The sequence below is a fragment of the Gossypium hirsutum genome, chromosome D13 (genome assembly GCF_007990345.1).
Source record: "Gossypium hirsutum isolate 1008001.06 chromosome D13, Gossypium_hirsutum_v2.1, whole genome shotgun sequence".
In the NCBI taxonomy this organism is placed as follows: domain Eukaryota; kingdom Viridiplantae; phylum Streptophyta; class Magnoliopsida; order Malvales; family Malvaceae; genus Gossypium; species Gossypium hirsutum.
In genome coordinates, this window is record NC_053449.1 from 58,654,408 (window position 1) to 58,681,203 (window position 26,796).

The following is a 26,796-nucleotide window of genomic DNA, read 5'->3' on the forward strand; positions in this document are numbered from 1 at the left end:
AATTTGTACGTATGATACTTAGGAATGGTCTTCCGAGGAAAATATCAGAAGCATTTTTTGAGTAGTCATCCTCCATATCGATGATGTAAAAGTCTGTAGGAAAAATTACTTCATTTACCTTTACGAGGACATCTTCCAACACCCCTTTTGGATATACGCATGACTAATCTGCCAATTGAATAATCACCCCTGTTTCTTTCAATGGACCCGTGTTTAGCAATTTAAAAATAGATAAAGACATTACATTAATAGATGCTCCGAAATCACACATGGCTTTCATGATGCTAATATTACCTATTTTGCAGGATATAGAAAATAGTCTCTTTTGTATTAGAAAACCAAATACTTCACAATACTAATCTGAACTCATAAAACAAACATTAATATATTTTTTTCTTTCCAGTTCAAAAAAATATGTTATTTTTCTACAAATAAGCCTGCATCAGCAATCACTCCACAGAAATCTGAAATGGGGGAATGATTTATTTCGATTATTACGAAGATGGTAAGCACATAAAATATTCGAATTCAAGAGGTAACTGACTGTAAATATTTGGTCGACATAACAGAAGAAAGCATTGAAATAGATACACCTATATATCCCAAGACAAAGAAGGCACTAGAACCAGAGAGCACTGTCAATAATATCCTTAGGAACGAGACGCTTTAGTAAGCACACGAACCCTATTGTCAATATCCGCCAAGTTTTGCTTAATCAATAGATCCACCTCATCCAAATCCATCGCATTCAAACTCTGCAATATCCCTTTTCCACTCAGGCTTTCGAACATGACTTCTTTCAACTCCTTCTGGCGATTCTCCTCGCGCAGTTTCCTAAGCTGTTGAGTAGCTTTGGCTAAGCTTTGCTCAAGAAAACTCTCTTGGTTAACCATGTTCTTGTTTTGTTTCGTCAGGGGCAGCTTCTTGAACTCAGAAAGCAAGCGTCGGGCATCCTCGAGGGACGGCCATACCTCCGCTTGAGAGCCAAAATCAGGAGAGTTGATAACAGCAAAAGCTTGAATCCCACAAAGGGTAGTGATTTCACGCACCTTCTTCAACAGACCCTTGCTTCTTTTCTTGTAGGTAGTTTTCCTTGCTGAATCATTGGTAATGTAGGCAAGCTTTATTTTCTTTCTAGACATGGAGAATTAAAAGCTTAATTTCTATGTATTTGATTGTATGTTACCCCAATAGTGTGTGTGCTTATATATGGATATTAGAGGCTGGCTTGTCCTCGCTGGACATATATTAATGTTGACCTAGAAAGGAAAGGAGAAGACAGGCTTTTAAAATCGAGTGATGATACCAAATTCATTACCATAATGGCTATAATTTTAATGTAGACATTAAATGCATAAGCATGTTTAAGGTTAATATATCCGGTTTTCAGTTACATATTCCATATTTCAATGATATATACCATTTATGTCACAAAGGTCGAAATAAAATTTAAGATAATTGGGTTTGGGGAAACTAAAACAGTAAGCTCGGCCCAATATTTACCCAATTTTGGTCAGAGAGTACAACAATGAGAAAAAATTAACAGCTTGTCTCTGGAGGACTTTATCATTGTAACACCAAGCACCATCGATCTTTAGAGCAGATATCCTTTTAAACTTACGCCTCAAGAGAGTTTTGTTACGAAAGAACTCGGTGTTCTGTCTCCTTGGTGAATCCAATCCCTCTTGGATTTTTGCAGCTAAAGTAACTCCTTTTCATCAAGAACTTTTTCATATTCAAAACGCATATCCATCTCAAGATCCAAGAGAAACTATGAGCACTTACGATCCATAGTAGCTTGGACATTCTTGATACGACGAGCAAGAGAATGCATCCTTGTAGCAGTATGCCCATACACATTTTCATTCCACTTTTTCAGAACCAAAACAAGAGAAAGAAGATTTGTCAACATGTCTAAACCTGTTTTCAAGCTATCTCGAATAAGTTGAGAAAAGGAAGGTGTTGCACCCAAGAAGCCAAGAACCAAAAAGGCCTGTTGTGACGAATTTGTCTTGTCAAATGCGAAGAAATCAAAATGAGTCGATTTTTTTATTTCATCCGGGGAAGATGAAACAAAGCTGCAACCACTCACTATTCGTAATTTACTTATATATAACAATTGATATATTATATGAAGTTAAATGTGTATGTCTATTTTTTAAAATATAATATGTACTAACAATAATTATACCTCACACGTAAATTCATATTAATTATAATATTTATTTTAATTATATAAATATTAATTTTTATAAAGTAATTTAACTACTTGAAATTATAAAAAAAATAAAGGGGATAAACAAAAATATAGGGATTTTTATGATTCCATCATATTATTTCATTAGATTTACTTATGCAAAAGAATATAATGCAAGATAAACTAAATCTAATTTTAGAGAATAATATGTTAAAGAAGAGATTTTTTATAATACTTTTTATATTTAATTATTATATTTAATTTTAAAAATATATCGTTTATTATATTTTTACTTGACATGTATTAATTTGTGTAATGTATAACAAATGTTTAAGGTAAATATTGATAGTTAAAATATGATTTTTCTGTTCAAACTTTGTTGGAAGCATTAATTTTGTAACTAGTAGATTCAGATGAAATATTCGTGGATACCTGAATCTAAATCTGCAAGTGTAGGAATGTGGATTCCGATAATGGATTTACGAGAGAGTCTCTCTGCATCCGCTCCAAATTTTTAACAAATAGTAATTTTAGCATCTGAAATATCCAAGTATTATCTGAATCTGCTCTAAATCCACAAAATTCAAGTCAAATATCCAATCCACAATCCAAATTCACATCCCTAAGTTTCAGTGTCTAACTTAGACCAACTGACCAACCTTGGCCCTCTAGCTATTTGGTTGACCGCACTATACAAGGCCTTACAAATATCAAGTGCAAATTTTTTAACTTGAACAGCCACGTGTGCTGCTTACATACCGGAGCCGCAAAAGATCTTATTAGTTCTATACTTTCACAAACCCCATAATAAAGAAGTAAATAGAATAAAACTATTTATGAGAATAAATCACATTTCACGATCAATTTTTTACCTTTTCGGGGAGCATCTGTAATGAGAGGATTAATCACTACTATCAACAATGAATACCTTATTACCAATAAAATATAGAACCCTTATGGCAACTTTGAAATCAAAATGTTGTTAGAATTACAATTATTTTGAATCCAATCATGGAAGTTTGACAAGAAGAAAGCCAAATCTCTTTTGCAACCATGCATTCTCTAACAATATGGTCAATCCACTCAAGTAGATTACCACGAAAACCACAAGATGCATAAAAAGACATTCTTGTTAACCCCTACTAGATTTGTATTCAATCTATTAAGAGGTTGATTGGCATAATCTATTAAGTCTAAGTTAAGAGATTTCATTTGACAAGTTTCACTCATTTATTATAGATTATTCTCGCAACAAGAATCACAAAAAGAAAAAAAACTATCAATCATAATAGATTTTTTGATAAATGTTCAGTGAATCGATCCATAAATCTGAACCATAACACAAACATTCAAATACATTGTTATTATCTTTATATTATATTTTAATTACTAGAAAATCTACCCTTTTTTTTGTTAAAAAAATAACAAGGAAAGGCTAAACCTAATCTAGTACCCCACGAGGAGGCTGTTCAAACAATTTAATATTATAATTATTGCGACAAGCCATTTTTGCTAGCTAGTCTGCAAATTGATTTTCTTCTCTTGAAATATGTTGGATTTGCCATTGGTGTGTGTAACACCCCAAGAATGTATATTTTTGTTTTTGTAAATATGACACAAATATTTGTCTGCTTTAGTGGTTAAGTGTTTTATGTGTGTGTATAAGGTCCCAAGTTCAAGCCATGCCTTTGGTAAAATTTTGGAATTTTTCTGAATAAAGCCTCACTCTTGGTTGTAAAAATATAACAGAATGGGCCTGCTGGTCTGGTGGAGTGCTAATATGCTGGTGGTTTTGAGTTCAAATCCCTGTGCATGCAAGGGAGTTATTTTTTTGTTATCTGTGCCGTGTGGGAGTTTGAAGGGAAGTAAAATGCTGAAATGTTTGAGTGAAGTTTGTATTCGATTGTTGAAGGAATGTGGTGGACGATTTTTGGGGAGTTTGAGAGATAGTGGGAGTGTGATGGACTGTTTTTAGGAGAAAAATAAGGGATTTAGGGTGGTTACCGGATATTTTGTCAGTCTTTTTTTTCCCAAAAAAAATCTGCACATTTTTCCGTCCATTCTCCCTGTCGAATTCTCCTCTGCCATTTTTCTTTCTTTTTGTGTTAGCAAATCCCTTTTTCTTCCTTTTATGGTTTTGACCAAGACGTGTCTTTTTGTTCGAGATTCTGTTTGATCACTGTGTTTTTCCCCGTTTGGTAAGTGGCTTAAGTTATTTTAGTTTTGGCACTCGATTACCGATTGAAGGTTGTGATTTTCTATTTTGGACAGCAGACAATCGAGAAGAATGGAGTCTTCCTCGTGTCACATCGTAATTGAAATCAATAAGGGTGTTGGGGTAAGCATTGGTCGCTTGATTAGCGCTATAGTCATTCGTATTCGCATTTTAAAAATTCTTTTAAAATCTGAATCTATGTTTGGCAATGTAAATTCTAGGTTCTGAGTGTCTTGGGAGTGTCTACACGTCAAAACGGAACCAGGTGTGTACCCGAAACGCAGAAAATGAGATTCGGCAAAAAGCCAAAATTGCTTCCTATTTGGATAGCAGTAGTAGGCTAACTTTGAAAAATCACCATAAATTGTAGAAATTAAATTAGAGGATTAAAAAAAATATGAAATTAAATCTTACTGAGTCTAGTTTCTCATAGAAGAAACGGTGTAAGTAATTTAATTGTAAATCGTGAGATATAATAAGTTTTGTGAGACAATGTCAGAATGAAATCGGGTTCCCCTGTTTTGACTTTGGAAAATCATAAAAAATTGGAGAAAAATAATTAGGGGTTAAAATTTACATGTTTAAATTATTAATGAGTATATTTTCAATAGAAACAAATGGTAACATCATCCAAATTTTTTACTAAGATATAATTGATTTTTATCAAAGAAAGGTCGAAGCTGTCAGACAGCAGAATAGGAGTAAGATTGAAGATTTTATTGTACTTATTGGCTGGAAGAAAAATTTTGAAAATTTTATGGTAGAAAGGTATTTGAGTCTAGTTTCAAATACATCAAGCGGTCATTAATTTGGAATTCTGTAGCTCAAGATATAAATAATTTAGTAGGAGTGACTCAAGTAGACAGCTTTGAAGGAACATATATGAATATTTAGCTAGCACGGGTTACATTAAAAATGGACCTTGCGGCCAAGGCCAATTTGGGCCAAGTGGGCCACACGGGCAGACCACATGGGTGTGTGAGGCTATTTTCACTGAATTGATTGCTAAGATTGCACGGGTCGCGCAAGTCGACTATGAACCTACTGTAGGGTCGGTAAACATCACTTAGACCCCTAATTGTACGAACTGACTGTATGTGTTGAGCATGATGATAGTATGCTTGTATACTGAACTGGTTATATGTACTTATGTCCTGAGATAGCATGTCATGACTTGTATGTTGCATTACATGGGGTTGGGTTAATTATATTTTGAGGAAGTGTACTGAGAGGCTCTTAAGCCTAACATACTGGTAGCTCAGCTACAAATTACTGTTTTGTGCCGCATTCGGTACTACCTGGAGTGTAGGGATGGATGGGTTGATTTGATCCCCACATGGAGTGTAGGGTTGGACGGAGATGGTGTGTAGAGGCTGGTTGGGTAGGACTTTGTTACTGAATACTGCATGACTGCTATTGATATTGTGATGGGCTAAGGCCCTACTGCATATTTGATACTGTACTGAGATGGGCTAAGGCCCAAACTATTACTGATACTGAAAAATGGCTTAGACCCAGGATTGTTTAATCTGTTTTAAAAGCTTCCGCAAATGAATAATGTTTTGAAACTATCGATTAAATGAGCAACACAAATTTGGAACTAATAAGATATCAAGATAAGGAATTCAATGGAAATGGTTTTAATGCGAGAACACGTTTTTCAAACACCCTATCATGTGACATTGCTAGATCTGGCCATAACGTTTGGGCTGGGTTTGGGGTGTTACAATGTGCCTTTGTCAAAAACTGGTGAATTCTTCTAATTAGAGTAGATTTTAAATCTCTTGAGTATTGATCCTGAATAACTAGAACTGTCTCAATACTGTCTGTATTAATCAACACTCTATCATGGCCCCGTTCTAAGATAAGGGTCAATCCATCAAAAATGGCCCACAACTCAGCTACCAAGATTGAACATGTTCCTAAATATCGATTAAATCCTACGATTCATTTCCCATTCCAATCTCGCATAACTCCTACTACAGTTGCAAAGCTTGAATCTAATTTGATGGATCCATCTGTTCACATCTGGATCCAATTCCCTGTAAATGCTAAAGAAGAGGAAGTTATATACCTATTAACAACTTTGGATGTTATATACCTGCAGCATAGAGTGAATCATCAATGAAATCCCATGAACCCAATCATATGCCTTCTTGAGATCGATCTTTATGGCCATCCAAGGACCGAAATATATTCTCCAAGTCTTCACGAAGCTCCATTTCTAATTGTCTCAACAATTCAGAATCTGATCATTCCATCTACCTTTGAATATAACATAATTTTTCTACTAGATGTCCTTAACAATTTCAAATATGACCTTATACTGATTTGTTCCAATGATTAATATTGAAGGTAAATTGATTAAGGGAAACAACCATGTTTCCATTAAAGCTCTAATTGTCCTTAACGAACTCCAAAAAATTTGGGTCAACCCATAGAACTACAAATCTGAACGGGTCTACCTTTGGGTAAGTTGGCCTCAAGTCTTAGAATAAGGAGTAGAGGCCTATGGTCAGACTTGATTCGCGGGAGATAAGTCATCAAATTATGAGGAAATGCAGTAAGCCACACATTATTACCAATAGCCCTATCGAGACGTTCGTGGATCCCACCTCTAAGCTAAGTGAAAGAGGGACCACGAAAACCCAAATCATTCAAATCCATAAAAGTCTCTGATTTCCATCCCAATCCATAAAATCCCCCAAAAAAGAACACCTCTTCCCAGGATGTCGCCCACCTTTCTTTTCACTAAGGGAAAGAATAGTATTAAAGTCTCCGATTCTCATCCAAGGGGTAGACATATCATGAATAGTGGTCTTTAGATCATCCAAAAGTAATATGTTTTAGCCTAGTTCTTAATGTGTTTTTGGATGATTATTCTATTTAAAATGGTGAATTTTATGCTCCTAATCCTTTAAATTCATGTTTCTATACTTAGGAGAGCATTTGGGAGAAAAATAAGCGAAAATGAGTGAAAACCAAAAAATCAGAGCAAGGTACATAAGCTACAGGGGCTAGCCAGAAGGTCATGTGAGGCACACGACCATGTGCCAGACCATTTGGAAATCATGATCTACGCTCCAAACACGCGAGAAAACGCTATTTTTAGGTTTTTTGGCATCATAAGATCTATATATACCAAATACGAGAAGAGACGAGGGAGCTATCATAGAATACTCAAGAAAACAACTCGAAAAACACCATTGAAGCCAACTCTGAAGCAGATTTCCATCAAGATTGACGATCTCCTTTTGCTTTCTTTAAAGCTTATTATGATTTTTTTTATTTCTTGTGGTTATACAATCTTTGGGATGTTTTCATTTGCGAGCATGACCTAACTTTCTAAATACCTAGGGGAGATGAACCCTATGATGATTTCTGTCTTTTGATTTCTGTTTTACGCAATAAATGATTGAATCTTGTTCTCAGTTATGTGTGTTTAATTCTTGGTTTAATATTTTTGGACTATTAATCCATGTTTGATGTGCTTAAATCAGAGGAGGAAAAGTCTCTACTTGATAGTAGATCTAGCATAATTAAGTGGAGTTCAATGCAATCCTAGATATAGGACGACATAAATCTATTGGATTAGAGTCAAATCTAGTGAGGGGATCCATATATCGAGTTAATGTGATAATAGGGGTTTTAATTAGAAAGAAATTTCAATTAATCAACCTAGAGTCAGCTGATCTTACTCATGAAAGAGATATTAGCATAATTTAGGGATTTCTTTGGATCAAGGTACTAAGTGAAGAAATTGTTTAATTCAGATTGATAATGACAAATGAAATCTAGGTGGACTCTTTCCTAGGTATTGTTTCGCTTCCTAGTTGGTAATCATTTATTTTCCTGATTCATTCTTTGTTGTGTTCTTTAGTTAATTAATTAAGTTAATTTTAGTTTTAATCAAACTCTCTAATTTGTGAGTCAATTCATAGAAAGTCAGTATTTACTAGTACTTTTAGTCCTCGTGTGGGAACAATATCTTTTCTCACCGTAGCTATACTATTAATTGATAGGTGCACTTGCCTTAGTCTGATTTTTATTTAGTTTACAACTACATCAAACATTGTTACGCTCAAGAGATCCCTTGCCCAAAAGTTTGCCCTTCCAAGAAAGTGTTGGTTCAGGGGATAGCTCAACGACCATATCGATACTTTCCTCCCTTTTGGTTTCTTTAAAACGTACTTTTTTGGTATTCTGATCTACTTCCGACGAGCAAGAGCCACCACAATCTTCCGTCATAAGGAAAGAAAAAAATCTTGTTTTTTATCAATACATTAACAAAATTATTTTATAAATTTCTTCAATTACGTTGATTAAACCTTAATTCAATTGAAATTGTTATTATTATAACAACTAAGAGAACATTTCTTTAAGCTTATTTAAACTCTGGGTGGAAAGGAAGTATGGGTATATTTGTATTGAAAAACCAAATAGTTCAGTATGAATCTAAACTCATAAAACAAACATTAGTTTTTTTTTTTTTTTACTTTCTAGTTTAAAAAAATGTTTTTTTTTTTTTTGCAAATAAGCCTTCATAAATAATGACTCCATAGAAATTTGAAATGGGGGAATGATATATTTCGATTATTACAAAGACGATAGCCACATAAAATAATTTATTGAACCATATTAAATTCAAGGGGTAAACAACTTCAATATTTGGTCGACATAACACAAGCAAAAATTGAAGTTGATACACCTATATATCCCAATACAAAGAAGGCACTAGATCTAGAGAACACTGCCAATAACATCCTTAGAAACGAGACGCTTTAGTAAGCACACGAACTCTATCATTAATATCCTTCAAGTTTTGCTTAACAAACAGACCCACCTCATTCAAATCCATCGCATTCAAACTCTGAAATATCACTTTTCCACTCAAGCTTTGGAACATGACTTTTTTCAACTCCGTTTGGCGATTCTCCTTGCGCAGTTTCCTAAGCTGTCGAGTAGCTTTGGCTATGCTTTGCTCGAGGAATCTCTCTTGGTTAACCATCTTATTGTTTTATTTCGACCGGGGCAGCTTCTTGAACTCAGAAAGCAATCGTCGAGCACCTGCGTGGGACAGCCATACCTCTGGTTGAGAGTCGAAATCAGGAGAGTGGATAATAGCACAAGTCTCAATCCCACAAAGGGTAGTGAGTTCATGCACCTTCTTCACCAAACCCTTGGTACTTTTCTTGTAGGTAGTTTTCCTTTTTGAGTCATTGGTAATGTAAGCAAGCTTCATTTTCTTTCTAGACATGGAGAATTGAAGTCTTATGTTCTATGTATTTGATTGCATGTTACGCCAATAGTGTGTGCGATTATATATGGATATTAGAGTCTTGTAGAGAAGAAGGGATGCATCACTTGTCCTCGCTGGACACATATTAATTTTGACCTAAAAAGGAAAGGAGAAGACAGGTGTTTAAATTCCAGATTTGATACCAAATTTATTACCATAGTAGCTGCAATTTTAATGTAGACATTAAATGCATAAGAATGTTTAAGGTTCATGCCTTTCAGTTACGTATTTCATATTTCAGTTATATATATCATTCATGTCACAAAGGTCCAAATAAGATTTAAGACAATTGGGTTTGGGGCAACCAAAATAGTAAGCTTAGCCCAATACTTAACCCAAAGATCAGACCTACACTGAGGACTAGATAAACAACGCCAGTGCTATATATGAATTTTAGAGAATAACAATAATATTCACAAAGAGATACAAGTTATTGGGTAAAAATAACGATTTTTATGATTTCATCTCATTATTTGGTTAGATTTACTGATGCAAAAGAATATAATCCAAGATAAACTAAATTTGATTTTAGTGAATAATATATTAAAGTAGAGATTTCTTATAATATATTTTTATATTTAATTTTAAAAAATATAATTTATTATATTTTTACATTACATTTATTAATTTGTGTAAGTATAACCAATGTTTAAGGTAAATATTGATAGTTAAAACATGACTTTTGTGTTCAAACTTTGTTAGAAGCATTGATTTTGTAACTAGTAGATTCCGATCAAATATTTGTGGATATCTGAATTTAAATATGCAAGTGTAGGAATGTGGATTCTGATAATAAATTTACAAGTGAGTCTATATGCATCTGCTCCAAATTCGAAACTAATAGTAATTTTTGCATCCAAAATATTCAAATATTATCTGAATCCACAAAATTGTAGTCAAATATCAAATCCGCAATCCAAATTCACATCCCTAAGTTCTACTGTTTGACTTAGACCAACTGACCAACCTTGGCCCTCTGGCTAGTTGGTTAATCGCACTATAAAAGGCCTTACAAATATCAAGTGCAAAATTTTAAATATGAATAGTCACGTGTGATGCTATCATACCGAAGCCACGTAAAATCTTATTATTTCTATACTTTCACAGGCCCCATAATAAAGAAGCAAATAGAATAGAACCATTTATAAGAATAAATCACAATTCATGATCAACTGTTCAACTTTTCAGAGAGCATATGAAATGAGAGGATTTATCACTACTATCAACACTGAATACCTTATTACCAAAAAAAAAAATTAGAACCCTGATGGCAACTTTGAGTTCAACAACCTGTTAGACTTACGATTATTCAGAAACCAACCATAGAAGCTTGACGAGAAGAAATCCAATTCTCCTTTGCAACCATGCATTCTCAAACAATGTGGTCAATCCACTCAAGTAGATTACCACGAAAACTACAAGATGCATAAGAAGACATGTTCTTGTTAACTATACATGATTTGTATTCAATCTATTAAGAGGTTGATTGGAATTTAATTTCAAACTCACTCTCATTAAGTCTAAGGTAAGAGATTTCGTTTGACGAGTTTCACTCATTTATTATAGATTATTCTCACAACAAGAATCGTAAAATGAAAAAAAAACCGTCACTCGTAGTAGATTTTTCGATAAATCGTTCAGTGAATCGATCCATAAATCCGAACTATAACAGAAACATTCAAATACATTGTTATTATCTTTATCTTATCTTTTAATTATTAGTTTGAATTTTTATGTAACTGTCTATCTTGTTTTTTTTTATCAATATATTAACAAAATCATTTTATAAATTTCTTCAAATTATGTTAATTAAGCCTTAACTCAATTGAAATTAGATAATGTTAATTGTTTATACTACAATTTAGCATAAAATCAGTTACATGTTTAAAGACTAGGTTGCATATCATCAATAAATGCTTTGGTGATGGGACTACAACAGACTCTTAAACATTCGAACTCGGGTATGTGTGTCTTCCTCAATACTAACGGTGTTGTTCAATCAGTTTCTAGGTTTTTTTGCTGCAAATGGAGTATTGCGGGAAGGGAAATTGGATCGTGGGATACAATCAATTCTTGGGGAAGTGCTCAGTCTTTGTTGCAGAGCTTTGGGGCATATTGGATGGTCTACTTCTGATTCAAAAACAAGGATACAATGAGATCATCATCCAATTTGATAACCTCGAGGTCGTTGTTACTATTAGTGATAGCAAACTTGAACGATCAAATTCTACTCTGGTTAGACAGATTCAACAGATTCTATTAAATGAAGAGAAGTGATGCTTGAGATATGTTCCTAGAGAGACCAACAAGATTGCACACGCATTAACAAAAATGGCTCTCTCAAATGATGAAGTTTTGCCCATGTTTGATGATCTGTCTATGGAGATTCAAAAAGTTTTAAAAGAGAAAAACACTAGAGGCAATTTACTTATGAATATGACTATTTAATTTTTTTGCTTATCATAATTGTGTAATAATTATTATACATTCATAATTTACTTATATATAGCAATTGATATATTAGATGAAGTTAAATGTGTATGTATATCATTTTTTTAATATGATATTTACTAACTATAATTATATCTCACACTATAAATTAAATTCATATTAATTATAATATTTATTTTAATTAGATACGTATTAGTTAATTTTTTGTTTAAATTAATTTAATTGGTCAAATAATAAATGTGATAAACACAAATATAGGGATTTTTATGATTCTATTTCATTGTTTAGTTAGGTTTTATTATGCAAAAGGATATAATTCAAGATAAACTAAATTTAATTTAGAGAATAATATGTTAAATGATTAGATTTTTTCTAATAATTTTTTTATATTTAATTTTAAAAATATAATTTAGTATATTTTATAAGAAATTTACTAATTTGTGTAAAGTATAACCAATGTTTAAGGTAAATATTGATAATTAAAACATGACTTTTGTATTCAAACCTTGTTGGAAGCATTGATTTTGTAATTAGTAAATTCGGATCGAATGTTCGCATGCATCTGAATCCAAATGTACAAGTGTAGGAATTTGGATTCCAATAACGGATATACGAGGGAGTCTATCTGCATCCACTCCAGATTCGAAACGAACAGTAATTTAAACATCTGAATATTATCTGAATCCACAAAATTCAAGTCAAATAACCAGTTAACAATCTGAATTGTCATCCCTAAGTTCCAATGTTTGACTTAGACTAAATGCCTAACCTTGGCCCTCTGGCTATTTGGTTGATGGCACTATACAAGGCCTTAAAAATATCAAGTGCAAAATTTTTAATCTGAACAACCACATATACTTCTTACATACCGGAACCACGTATAAAACCTTATTATTTCTACAGTTTCCCAGAGCCTTTAATAAAGAAATAAATAGAATAGAAACATTTATGAGAATAAACCACGTAGCACAATCAATTGTTTACTTTTTTGGAGAACATAAATAATGAGAGGATTAATCACTACTATTAACGATGAATACTTTATTACCAAAAAAAATAGAACCCTCATGGTAACTTCGAGTTCCACATACTGTTAGACATACAATTGTTCTCAAGTCAATCATGGAAGCTTGACGAGAACAAAGTCAAATCTCCTTTACAACCATGCATTCTCTAACAATATGGTCAATCCACTCAAGTAGATTACCATGAAAACTACAAGATGCATAAGAAGACTTGTTCTTGTTAACCCCTACATGATTTGTATTCAATTTATTAAGAGGTTGATTGTCATTTAATTTCAAGCTCACTCTCATTAAGTTTGAGGAAAAAAATTTCATTTGACGAGTTTCACTCATATATTATAGATTATACTCGCAAAAAGAACCATAAAAAGAAAAAAAAAACCCATCAATCGTAATAGATTTTTCGATAAATCGTTCAGTGAATCGATCCATAAATCCGAACGGTAACAAAGCCATTTAAATACATTGTTATTATCTTTATCTTATCTTTTAATTACTAGACCATTTATCTTGGTTTTTTTATCAATATATTAACAAAACCATTTTATAAATTTCTTCAATTATGTTGATTAAATTTTAACTCAATTGAAATTGTTGGTACGAAGAGAATGTTGATTTAAGAGCAATTAAGAAAGTATGGGTAAAAACAGTCTCTTTTGTATTAGAAAACCAAATACTTCAGAGTACTAATCTGAACTCATAAAACAAACATTAATATGTTTTTTCTTTCCGGTTAAAAAAAAACGTTATTTTTCTGCAAATAAGCCTGCATCAGCAATCACTCCACAGAAATCTGAAATGGGGGAATGATTTATTTCGATTATTACGAAGACGGTAAGCACATAAAATATTCGAATTCAAGGGTAACTGACTGTAAATATTTGGTCGACATAACAGAAGCAAGCATTGAAACAGATACACCTATATATCCCAAGACAAAGAAGGCACTAGAACCAGAGAGCACTGTCAATAATATCCTTAGGAACGAGACGCTTTAGTAAGCACACGAACCCTGTAGTCAATATCCGTCAAGTTTTGCTTAACCAATAGATCCACCTCATCCAAATCCATCGCATTCAAACTCTGCAATATCCCTTTTCCACTCAGGCTTTCGAACATGACTTCTTTCAACTCCTTCTGGCGATTCTTCTCGCGCAGTTTCCTAAGCTGTTGAGTAGCTTTGGCTAAGCTTTGCTCAAGGAAACTCTCTTGGTTAACCATCTTCTTGTTTTGTTTCGACAGGGGCAGCTTCTTGAAATCGGAAAGCAAGCGTCGGGCATCCTCGAGGGACGGCCATACCTCCACTTGAGAGCCGAAATCAGGAGAGTTCATAACAGCAAAACCTTCAATCCCACAAAGGGTAGTGAGTTCACGCACCTTCTTCACCAGACACTTGGTTCTTCTCTTGTAGGTAGTTTTCCTTGCTGAATCATTGGTAATGTAGGCAAGCTTTATTTTCTTTCTAGACATGGAGAATTGAAGGCTTAGTTTCTATGTATTTAATTGCATGTTACCCCAATAGTGTGTGTGCTTATATATGGATACTAGAGGCTGGTAGAGAAGAAGGGATGCCCCACTTGTCCTCGCTGGACATATATTAATGTTGACCTACAAAGGAAAGAAGAAGACAGGTGTTTAAAATCGAGTGATGACACCAAATTCATTACCATAATAGCTGTAATTTTAATGTAGACATTAAATGCATAAGCATGTTTAACGTTAATACATCCGGCTTTCAGTTACATATTCCATATTTCAATGATATATATCATTTATGTTACGAAGGTCGAAATAAAATTTAAGATAATTGTGTTTAGGGTAACCAAAACTGTAAGCTCGGCCCAATACTGACCCAATTTTTGTCAATTGGAGACTACAACGATGAGAAAAAATTAACAGCTTCTCTCTAGAGGACTTTATCATTGTAACACCAAGCACCATCGATCTTTAGAGCAGATATCTTGTTAAACTTACGCCTCAAGAGAGTTTTGTTATGAAAGAACTTGGTGTTCTGTCTCCTTGGTGAATCCAATCCCTCTTGGATTTTTGCTGCTAAAGTAGCTCCTTTTCATCAATAACTTTTTCATATTCAAAACGTAGATCCATCTCAAGATCGAAGAGAAACTATGAGCACTTACGATCCAGAGCAGCTTAGACATTCTCGATACAACGAGCAAATGAATGCTTCCTTGTAGCAATATGTCCATACACTTTTTCATTCCACTTTTTCAGAACCGAAACAAGAGTCTAAACTCATTTTCAAGCTATCTCGAATAAGTTGTGAAAAGGAAGGTGTTGCACCCAAGAAGCCAAGAACCAAAAAGGCCCGTTGTGACGAATTTGCCTTGTCGAATGCGAAGAAATCAGAATGAGCCGATTGTTCGATTTCAACCGGGGAAGATGAAACAAAGCTGCAACCACTCACCATTCGTAATTTACTTATGTATTACAATTGATATATTATATGAAGTTAAATTTGTATGTCTATTTTTTTAATATAATATGTACTAACAATAATTATATCTCACACGTAAATTCATATTAATTATAACATTATTATTTTTATAAAGTAATTTAACTACTTGAATCTATCAAAAAAATAAAGGGAATAAACAAAAATATAGGGATTTTTATGATTCCATCACATTATTTGGTTAGATTTACTCATGCAAAAAAATTTAATGCAAGATAAACTAAATTTGATTATAGAGAATAATATGTTAAAAAGAGATTTTTTATAATTCATTATTATATTTAATTTTAAAAATATATAATTTATTATATTTTTACAAGACATGTATTAATTTGTATAAAGTATAACAATTGTTTTAAGGTAAATATTGATAGTTAAAATATGACTTTTGTGTTCAAACTTTGTTGGAAGCATTAATTTTGTAACTAGTAGATTCAGATCAAATATTTGTGGACATCTGGATCTAAATCTACCAGTGTAGGAATGTAGATTCCAATAATGGATTTACGAGGGAGTATATATGCATCCGCTCCAAATTTGAAACAAATAGTAATTTTAGTATCTAAAATATCCAAATATTATTTGAATCTGCAATATCCGAATCCACAAAATTCAAGTCAAATATCCAATCCACAATCAAAATTCACATCCCTAAGTTCCAGTGTCTAACTTAGACTAATAGACCAACCGTGGCCATCTGGCTGTTTGGTAGACTGCACTATACAAGGCCTTACAAATATCAAGTGCAAAATTTTTAACTTGAACAGCCACGTGTGTTGCTTACAAATCAGAGCCGCATAAAATCTTATTAGTTCTATACTTTCACAAACCCCATGATAAAGTAAATAGAATAGAACCATTTATGAGAATAGATCACATTTCATGATCAATTGTTTACCTTTTCTGAAAGCATATGTAATGAGAGGATTAATCACTACTATCAACAATGAATACCTTCTTACCAAATAAAAATAAAAATAGAACCCTCATAGCAACTTCGAGTTCAACATGTTGTTAGACTTACGATTATTCTTAAGCCAATCATGGAAGTTTGACGAGAAGAAAGCCAAATCTCCTTTGCAACCATGCATTCTTTAACAATATGATCAATCCACTCAAGTAGATTACCACGAAAACTGCAAGATGCATAAGAAGACATGTTCTTGTTAACCCCTACTTGATTTGTATTCAATCTATTAAGAGGTTGATTGGCATAATCTATTAAGTCTAAGTTAAGAGATTTCATTTGACGAGTTTCACTCATTTATTATAAATTATTCTCGCAACAAGAATCATAAAAAGAAAAAAAAACTGTCAATTGTATTAGATTTTTTTATTAATGTTCAGTGAATCGATCCATAAATTTGAGCCGTAACACAAACGTTCAAATACATTGTTATTATCTTTATCTTATCTTTTAACTACTAGATCATCTATCATTTTTTTTGTTACAAAAAACATAACAAGGAAAGACTAAACCTAATCTAGTACCCCACGAGGAGGTTGTTCAAACAGTTTAATATTATAATTATTGCTACAAGCCATTTTTGCTAGATAGTCTACGAATTTATTTTCTTCCCTTGAAATATGTTGGATTTACTGTTGGTGTACCTTTGTCAACAATCGGTGAATTCGTCTGATCAGAGCAGATTTTGAATCTCTTGAGTATTGATCCTGAATAGCCTGAACTGTCTCCATATTGTCTATATTAATCAACATTCTGTTGTGACCCCGTTCTAAGATAAGGGTCAATCCATAAAAAATGGCCCACAACTCAGCTACCAAGACTGAAAATGTTCCCAAATACTGATTAAATCCTAAGATTCATTTCCTATTTCGATCTCGCATAACTGCTCCTATAGTTGCAAAGCTTAAATTTGATTTGATGGCTCCATTCGTGCACATCTGGATCCAATTCCCTATCAATGCTAAAGAAGAGGATGTTATATACCTTTTATCAATTTTGTATGTTATATACCTGCAACATGGAGTGAATCATCAATGAAATCCCAATGAACCCGGTCATATGCCTTTTCGAGATCGATCTTTATGGCCATCCAAAGACTGAAATACATTCTCCAAGTCTTCAATAAAGAGGAGCCAATCATCAATGAAAAGGAGCTCCTCATGATGTAAAACATTCTCCAACTCTTCACGAACCTCCATTTCTAATTGTCTCAACAAATCAGAATCTGATCTTTCCATCTGTCTCTGAATATAACATAATTTTTCTACTAGATGTCCTTTATGATTTCTAATATGACTTTATACTGATTTGTAAACTAACTATAAAAACGACTAAGGCAAGCGCACCTATCGAACAATAGTATAGTTATGGTGAGTAGGGAATTTCGTATCTACAAGGACTAAAAGTACTAGTAATTACCGTTTTTCTATTATTTAGGTGGCAAATTGGAGTGATTGTTTTTAATCTAAATTTACTAATCTAATTTATCTAATAACGCAATAGAGAATGAAATAGGAAAATAATCAAAGATAACCAATGAGATAGACAATACCTAGGAAAGAATCCACCTAGACTTCACCTGTTATTATGAATCTGAATTAAACGATTTATTCACTTGTGTCTTAATCCGTAGAAATCCCTAAATTATGTTAATATCTCTTTCGAGAGTAAGAACAACTGACTCTAGGTTGATTAATTGAAATCTCTTTCTAATTAAAACCCCTATTGTCGTATTAACTCAATCTATGGATTCCTCTATTAGATTTGACTCTAATCTTGTAGATTTTTGTTGTCCTATTTCTTGGATTGCATGCAACTCCACTCAATTATGCTAGATCTAATATTAGACATGGACTTTTACTCTACTGAAATAAGCACATTAAACATGAATTAATATCTCAAAAATATTAAAACATGAAATAAGCATACCTAATTGAGAACAAGAATAAAGTATTTATTGCATAAAATAGAAATTAAATAATCGGATTCATCATAGGTTTCATCTCCCCTAGGTATTTAGGGGATTAGTTCTTAATCCTGAATGAAAACATCTCAAAGTCAGAAAAACCACAAGACATAAAGAAATTCAATAAAACTTCAAAAGAAGTTAAAATGAGATCGTCAATCTTGAAGGAGATCCGCTTCTAAGTTGGTTCCGATGGTGTTCTTCAAGTCTTTTCTTTAATCTTCTCTGCGTGTTCCCTTAGGTATTCTTCTAATTGGTACATATAGACTTTAGAATGCTCTAAAAGCCTAAAAATTAGGGTTTTCTACGTATTTGGGTAGTAGGGTAGGATATCGGCAAGGGCTGGCACATGGCCGTATGACCAACCAGTGTGGAAATGCTCAAGCTGTGTGGATACTAAAAACAACTCTTTTTGCCCGATTTTGGCTTGTTTTTCGCTCCTTTCACTCCCCTATGCTCACCTAAGTATAGAAACATGAATTTAAAGGATTAGAAGCATCAAATTCACTAATTTACATAATAAATCATCCAAAAATGCATCAAGAATAGGATTAAAAACATGTTACTTTTATGGCTTATCAAATATCCCTACACTTAAGCGTTTGCTTGTCTTCAAGCAAAATCCTCAACTCACAATTAAAATTAATCTTTCTCAACTTAAAATTCTCATCAATAATGTTTCGTCATAATTCACAAATAATCATACATTGATAATTCAACTAAAAGAGCACTAAAGATTTAAGCAATCCAAGTCGAACATTTTTAAAGCTTAAAAACATAGGTATTTCCCCTTATCTAAGTAATTATCTTTAATTAAAAATCGATAAGAGTCGACATCCTCACTGAAGATTCACTCAAATCACTCAAACTGTTTAAGGTTCAAGAATAAGCACTCAATAGTCAAACATGAAAATTCATTACCATATGCTTGCATGAAAATCAAATCTTCACCACTATAAAATGATATGATACACAAATCAAAAGGTCTTTCAGAGGTTGTAATGGAGCTTAGGCTAAGGGTGTGGAGAAAGACCGAAAAAGATGGTTAAAATTGAGATCGAATTGATAAATTACCAAACTAGAAAAAACAACAAATGTTGAATTAAAAACAAGTGTATAAATCAAGATCTATTCAAGAATAAGAAAACGAGCTTCTTCTCAAAATATGAATTTAACTGTTCAAGCTGATAGAACTAACTAATAAACAATATGTAAATATATATTTTTTTCGATTTCTTCTTCTTTTTTTTACAATAAGAAATAATTCAGCAAATAAAATAAAAGAGCATAATTAGGCAACTAACCAAATCACATATCAACAAAAAGGGAGTCAGTAAAACAGGAAAACTTCTCAATGAACAAAAAATGAGTTATGGGTTAACATTAATGGGTAAATCAAGAAACGGTATGTTAGGCTAAACGGGGTTCACTAAGGGTTAATTATGTAGGTAGGCTTTTTATGGGATAAGTGGGTTAAAACCTAAGTGTCTTTATCATCTCAGTATATCAAATCAAAAGGTGTAGTCTCGACATGTATAATCAACGCAAGTTCTAGAATAACAAATCAAATTGACACACTCATAACCAATAATAAAATGAGCAAGAAAAAAAAGTATGCTCTAAAGGCTCAAACTTGTAAATTTAAAACTTCAAGGTAATACCTCAATTCAGGTAAATAACCTAAAATTTTTAATTCTAAAAATAACTATGGCACACACCCGTGTGGTTCCTTTTTAGCCCGTTTGCGTTTTAAAAAATATAGGCCCAATTTTCACATGGCTTCGGATACGCCCGTGTGTCCAGGCCGTGTGCAACCTCCTTCACTTCTCCTATACTCGTGTGAACATCCACACGCCCAAGTGGCTCGGCTATGTCTCGAACACGGCAGTGTGCCTTTCCCATGTAACTCTCTGACTTGATTTCAAAATGAAAAAATTTACTCCAAGTTTCATACGGCATAGGACTCGCTCGTGTGTCCAGACCATGTGGTCTACACGGTAGTGCCACAATCCCATGTGGACTATTTTAGGCCGTGTAACAGTCGAATTTTAGAAAAATTAAGTCCCAAGATCCATACGGCCAAGGACACGCCCGTGTGTCCAGGTCGTATGGGTCACATGGCCATGTCGCCAGGCCATGTAACTCACTGTCGAACCTCTTTTCGTGCACACAGCTTGGGACACGTCTGTGTGTCCAGGCCTTGTGGGTCTAAACACTTTTTTTAAATTAATTAATTTTAAAAATATCATGAAATAAAATTAAAAGAATTAGCAGTATTAACACTCGGGTTGCGGTAGTTCGCAGAGTCAAAACTCCTCTTTCTCGTTATCAATTCTATTATCAAAATAAGGTTTGAGTCGAGTACTATTTACCTTAAATGTGCCAAATTCAGTATGCGTTACCTCGACCGTACCGTATGGAAAGACATTTAGTACCGTAAAGGGATTTGATCTGTTTGCATCAAGCTCTGAATTGGCAATTCAAGGATCTATTTTATCTTGCAGTACCTTGTCCCCTACCTCAAATTGGTTCGTTTTATCCATATGCTTGTCAAGGCGTCATTTTGGCTCTTCATCGTGTTTTTTCGATTTCTCATTGACACATGTCTGCCATTCATCTAATTCATCGATTTGTAAAATTCGTTCATCATAAACCGTTCTATTTTTGTCGTATGGACTGGACCATGGCTCCATTGCGTTTTTTCGAAGGGTTTCCTGCAAAGAAGGTTGAGCTACAAGGTTACTCATATTAACAGAACTTGTATAATCATCTTGATCACTAGATGTCTTTACAGAATCACGAGCTTGGAGAGTAATCGTTTCATCACCTACACGAAGTATTAATTCACCTGTACTAACATTAATTATAGTTCTAGCAGTTGCTAAAAAGGGCCAACCTAGAATCAGAGGTACACCACTATCCTCATCAAAGTCTAAAACAACAAAATCAACTAGGAATATGAATTTATCGATTTTTACAAGACCATCTTCAATAATATCCCTAGGAAATCTAATTGATCTATCTGCTAGTTGAATACTCATCCTAGTTTGTTTGGGTTTCCCAAGACCTAATTGCTTAAACATTTTATAGGGCATGACATTAATACTCCCCCTAAATCAACCAAAGCATTATTAATATTCAAACTACCAATTAAAAAAGGAATAGTAAAACTCCATAGATCTTTCAATTTGTTGGGTAGTTTATTTTGCTAAATGGCTGAGCAAATTGCATTTACCACCACATGCGACGAATCATCTAACTTCCTCTTGTTCTCCAAAAGCTCCTTTAAAAATTTGATAGAATTGGACATCTGTGAAAGAGCATCAATAAACGGTAAGTTAATATGTAAGTTTTTTAGAAGCTTAAGAAATTTACCAAATTGTTCATTCATGTGGTCTCTTTTCATCGCGTTAGGATATGACACTCAAGGTTTATAATCTTTACCAACCGATTTTTGTTCAATCTGGTTTACCTCGACCTTACCGTTACTCACCACAATTTCCTACCTTGGTTTTGGTTCAAATTCAACTAACCCTTCTTCATTTCCCACAATAACTGCATGGAGTTGCTCTCTTGGGTTAGTTTCGGTATTGCTAGGCAAGCTCCCTTGTGGTCTTTCTGAAATTAGCTTACCAACCTTAGCTATTTGGTTCTCGAGCCCTTGAATCAATGCTTGTTAAATTTTAAGTGCCCCTTCAGTGTTTTAAAAATGGGTTTCTAACACCGATATAAACATCATCAACATCTCCTCAATGTTTGGCTTCTTCTCTTACTGGTAAGGTTGTTGTTAGAAGCCTAGAGGGGCTTGTGCTCTCTGATTTCCTTGACCAACCCAATAGAATTTGGGATATTTCCTCCAACCTGCATTATAGGTATTACTATAAGGGTTATTTTAAGGCCTAGAATTATTACCCATATAATTTATTTGTTCGTTTTCTGTGCTAGGAACATAGGGTAGACATTCTGGATTGTTCATTCCTCCTCCATTCGTATCGTATTGCATCACCAGATGTATCTACGTAGAAACATATAAACCATCAATTTTTTATTTAAAAGTTCTATCTGATTCGATAACATGGTGACCGCATCAAAGTTAAAAACATTGGCTTCTTTCATCGGCTTTGTCCTCATGACCTGCCATTGGTAATTATTCAATGCCATCTCCTCTATAAATTTATAAGCCGCTTAAGGTGTTTTATTGTTTAGCGTACCACCGGCTGCTGCATCGATTAATTGCCTAGTTAAGGGATTCAAACCGTTGTAGAAGGTCTGAACCTGTAGCCATAAAGGTAACCCATGGTGAGGGCACCGTCTCAATAAGTCCTTATACCTCTCTCATGCATCATATAAGGTTTCTAAGTCAATCTGAATGAAGGAAGAGATATCATTCCTCAACTTAGCTGTCTTAGCCGATGGGAAGTACTTCAGTAGGAATTTCTCGGTCATTTGATCCCATGTATTGATTGAACCTCGTGGTAAAGAATTCAACCATTGTTTAGCTTTGTTCGTCAACGAGAAAGGGAATAACCATAGGTGAATGGCGTCGTCAGAAACGTCATTTATCTTGAAAGTATCACAGACTTCCAGAAAATTAGCCAAATGAGTATTTGGATCTTCGTCTTGCAAACCACCAAATTGAACAAATTGTTGTACCATTTGAATAGTGTTCGGCTTCAGTTCGAAATTATTCGTAGCAATGGTGGGTCTCACAATACTCAATTCAACCCCAGTTAGAGTGGGTTTGGCATAATCGTACATAGTACGAGGAACAGGGTTTGGATTCGCAGGATTTATAGTAACCGCAGGAGGCAGTTGATTATTCTGATTATCACTCATCTCCTCAGTAATAATAATAACGTCCTCTTACTCGTCTGCTATACTCTGTGGACTCTGCCTTGCTTCTCTATGATTTCTACGAGCTATACTTTCAATCTCACTGTCAAATAGTAATGGTATCGACGGGTTTCTTTTAGTCATAAACTAAAGGAACCTACTAAAAGCAAATAAAAGAAAAATTATAATACAAAAATTAAACTAAAAATAAAATGGCTAAATTAATAAAAATCTAGTGTTCCTAATATTTTAGTCCTCGGCAACGGCGCCAAAAACTTGATGGTCACTAAACTAACTATAAATACAATTAAGGCAAGCGCACCTATCAAACAATAGTATAGTTATGGGGAGTAGGGAATATCGTATCCACGAGGACTAAAAGTACTAGTAATTATCCTTTTTCTATTATTTAGGCGAAAAATTGGAGTGATTGCTTTTAATCTAAATTTACTAATCTAATTTATCTAATAACGCAACAAAGAATGAAATAGAAAAATATTCAAAGATAACCAATGAGATAGAAAATACCCAAGAAAGAATCTACCTAGTCTTCACCTATTATTATGAATCTGAATTAAACGATTTATTCATTTGTGTCTTGATCCATAGAAATCCTTAAATTATGTTAATATCTCTTTTGAGAGTAAGAACAATTAAATCTAGGTTGATTAATTGAAATCTCTTTCTAATTAAAACCCCTATTGTCGCATTAAATCGATCTATGGATTCCCCTATTAGATTTGACTCTAATCTGGTAGATTTATGTCGTCCTATTTCTAGGATTGCATGCAACTCCACTCAATTAGTCTAGATCTACTCTTAGACAGAGACTTTTTTCCACTGAAATAAGCACATTAAATATGAATTAATATCCCAAAAATATTAAAACATGAAATAAACATACATAATTGAGAACAAGAACTAAGTATTTATCGCGTAAAATAGAAATTAAATAATCGGATTCATCATAGGTTTCATCTCCCCTAAGTATTTAAGGGATTAGTTAATAATCCTGAATGAAAACATCTCAAAGTTAGAAAAACCACAAGACATAAAGAAATTCAATAAAACTTCAAAAGAAGTTAAAAGGAGATCTTTAATCTTGAAGGCGATTCGCTTCTGAGTTGGCTCCGATGGTGTTCTTTGAGTCTTTTCTTCAATCTTCTCTGCATGCTCCCTTAAGCCCTCTTCTAATTGGTATTTATAAACTTTAGAATGCTCAGAAAGCTTAAAAATTGCGTTTTCTGCATATTTGGGAAGTAGGGTGAGATATCGACATAGGATGGTACATGGGCGTGTGGCCAGCCCGTGTGTCTCACAAGGGCGTGTGGCCAAACCGTGCGGAAATGCCCATGCCGTATGGATACTGAAAATAGCTCTTTTGCCTGATTTTTTTTTATTTTTTGCACCTTTAACTCCCCTATGCTCACCCAAGTATAGAAACATGAATTTAAAGAATTACGAGCATCAAATTCACTAATTTACATAATAAATCATCCAAAAACACATCAATAATGGGATTAAAAACATGTTAATTTTATGGCTTATCAGCCATGTTTCCGTTAAATCTTCAATTGTCCTTAACGAAGTCCAAAAAATTTGGGTGTCCAACCCATCCAACAACAAATCTGAACGGTCTACCTTTGGGTAAGTTGGGATCAATTATATCCTGAACAAATTTGTCTTTTGGTTTCTATTTTACACAATAAATAATTGAGTCTTGTTTTCAATTATGTGTGCTTAATTCTTGGTTTAATATTTTTGGACTATTAATCCATGTTTGATGTGATGAAATCAGTGGAGGAAAAGTCTCTTCTTAAAAGTAGATCTAGCATAATTGAGTGGAGTGTCATACAATCCTAGAAATAGGATGACATAAATCTACCGGACTAGAGTCAAATCTAATAGGGGGATCTATATATCGAGTTAATGTAATAATAGAGGTTTTAATTAGAAAGAAATTTCAATTGATCAACTTACAGTCAGTTGCTCTTACTCTCGAAGGAGATATTAGCAAAATTTAGGGATTTCTATGGATCAAGGTTCTAAGTGAAGAAATTGTTTCATTCAGATTGATAATGATAGAAGAAATCTAAGTGAATTCTTTCCTGGGTATTGTTTCGGTTCCTAGTTAATCGTTTAATTTCCTAATTCGTTCTTTGTTGTGTTCTTTAGTTAATTAATTCAGTTAATTTTAGTTTTAATCAAACTCTCTACTTTTTCAGTTAAATAATAGAAAGACAATAATTACTAGTACTATTAGTCCTCGTGGCACGATATCTTTGCTCACCATAGTTCAGTACAAATCTAAACTCATAAATCAAACATTAATATGTTTTTTTCTTTCTAGTTCAAAAATAATGTTTTTTTTTGCAGATAAGCCTTCATAAATAATGACTCAACAGGAATCTGAAATGGGGGAAATAATATATTTCAATTATTACAAAGACGATAGCCACATAAAATATTCGAATTCTATGTAATTTATTGAACCATATTAAATTCAAGGGGTAAATGACTACAATATTTGGTCGACATAACACAAGCAAAAATTAAAGTTGATACGCCTATATATCCCGAGACAAAGAAAGCACTAGATCTAGAGAGCACTGCAAATAACATCCTTAGGAACGAGACTCATTAGTAAGCACACGAACTCTTTTGTCAATATCCTTCAAGTTTTGCTCAACAAACACACCGACCTCATTCAAATCCTTCACATTCATACTCTGAAGTATCCCTTTTCCACTCAGGCTTTGGAACATGAATTTTTTCAAATCCTTCTGACGGTTCTCATTGCGTCGTTTCTTAAGCTGTTGAGTAGCTTTGGCTATTCTTTGCTTGAGGAAACTCTCTTGGTTAACCATCTTATTGTTTCGTATCGACTGGGGCAGCTTCTTGAACTCAGAAAGCAACTGTTGGGCACCTGCGTGGGATGGCCATACCTCTAGTTGAGAGTCGAAATCAGGGGAGAGGATAATAGCACAAGCCTCAATCTTACAAAGGGTAGTGAGTTCACGCACCTTCTTCACCAGACCCTTGGTTCTTTTTTTGTAGGTAGTTTTCCTTTTTGTATCATTGGTAATGTAGGCAAGCTTCATTTTCTTTCTAGACATGGAGAATTGAAGTCTTAGTTTCTATGTATTTGATTGCATGTTACGCCAACAGTGTGTACGCTTATATATGAATATTAGAGGCTGGTAGCGAAGAAGGGATGCATCACTTGTCCTCGCTGGACACATATTAATTTTGACCTAAAAAGGAAATGAGAAGACAAGTGTTTAAATTCTAGATATGATACCAAATTTATTACCATAGTAGCTGCAATTTTAATGTAGACATTAAATGCATAAGTTTGTTTAGGGTTCAT

The 26,796-nt window shown here is 33.7% G+C and overlaps 3 protein-coding genes, 1 non-coding gene and 1 pseudogene across 4 annotated transcripts; 1 reads left to right on the forward strand and 4 right to left on the reverse strand.

Moving 5' to 3' along the window:
* Window positions 1–470: 470 nt before the first annotated feature.
* LOC107890165 (agamous-like MADS-box protein AGL80) lies at window positions 471–1,173 on the reverse strand. Its single transcript, XM_016814664.2, has one exon. It carries the CDS (start codon window positions 1,140–1,142, stop codon window positions 651–653), a length of 492 nt encoding a protein of 163 aa, XP_016670153.1. The 5' UTR covers window positions 1,143–1,173; the 3' UTR covers window positions 471–650.
* A 7,834-nt stretch (window positions 1,174–9,007) lies between these two features.
* Window positions 9,008–9,698, reverse strand: LOC107890166 (agamous-like MADS-box protein AGL80; annotated as a pseudogene).
* A 4,467-nt stretch (window positions 9,699–14,165) lies between these two features.
* Window positions 14,166–14,657, reverse strand: LOC121224994 (agamous-like MADS-box protein AGL80). Its single transcript, XM_041108659.1, has one exon. The coding sequence runs from the start codon at window positions 14,655–14,657 to the stop codon at window positions 14,166–14,168; it is 492 nt and encodes a 163-aa protein (XP_040964593.1).
* An 8,227-nt stretch (window positions 14,658–22,884) lies between these two features.
* LOC121226008 (small nucleolar RNA R71) lies at window positions 22,885–22,991 on the forward strand. The gene has a single exon (XR_005923909.1). It is a non-coding gene; the product is annotated as a small nucleolar RNA R71 (small nucleolar RNA).
* Window positions 22,992–25,850: 2,859 nt separating this feature from the next.
* LOC107890167 (agamous-like MADS-box protein AGL80) lies at window positions 25,851–26,560 on the reverse strand. Its single transcript, XM_016814665.2, has one exon. The coding sequence runs from the start codon at window positions 26,540–26,542 to the stop codon at window positions 26,051–26,053; it is 492 nt and encodes a 163-aa protein (XP_016670154.1). The 5' UTR covers window positions 26,543–26,560; the 3' UTR covers window positions 25,851–26,050.
* Between the last annotated feature and the right edge of the window lie 236 nt (window positions 26,561–26,796).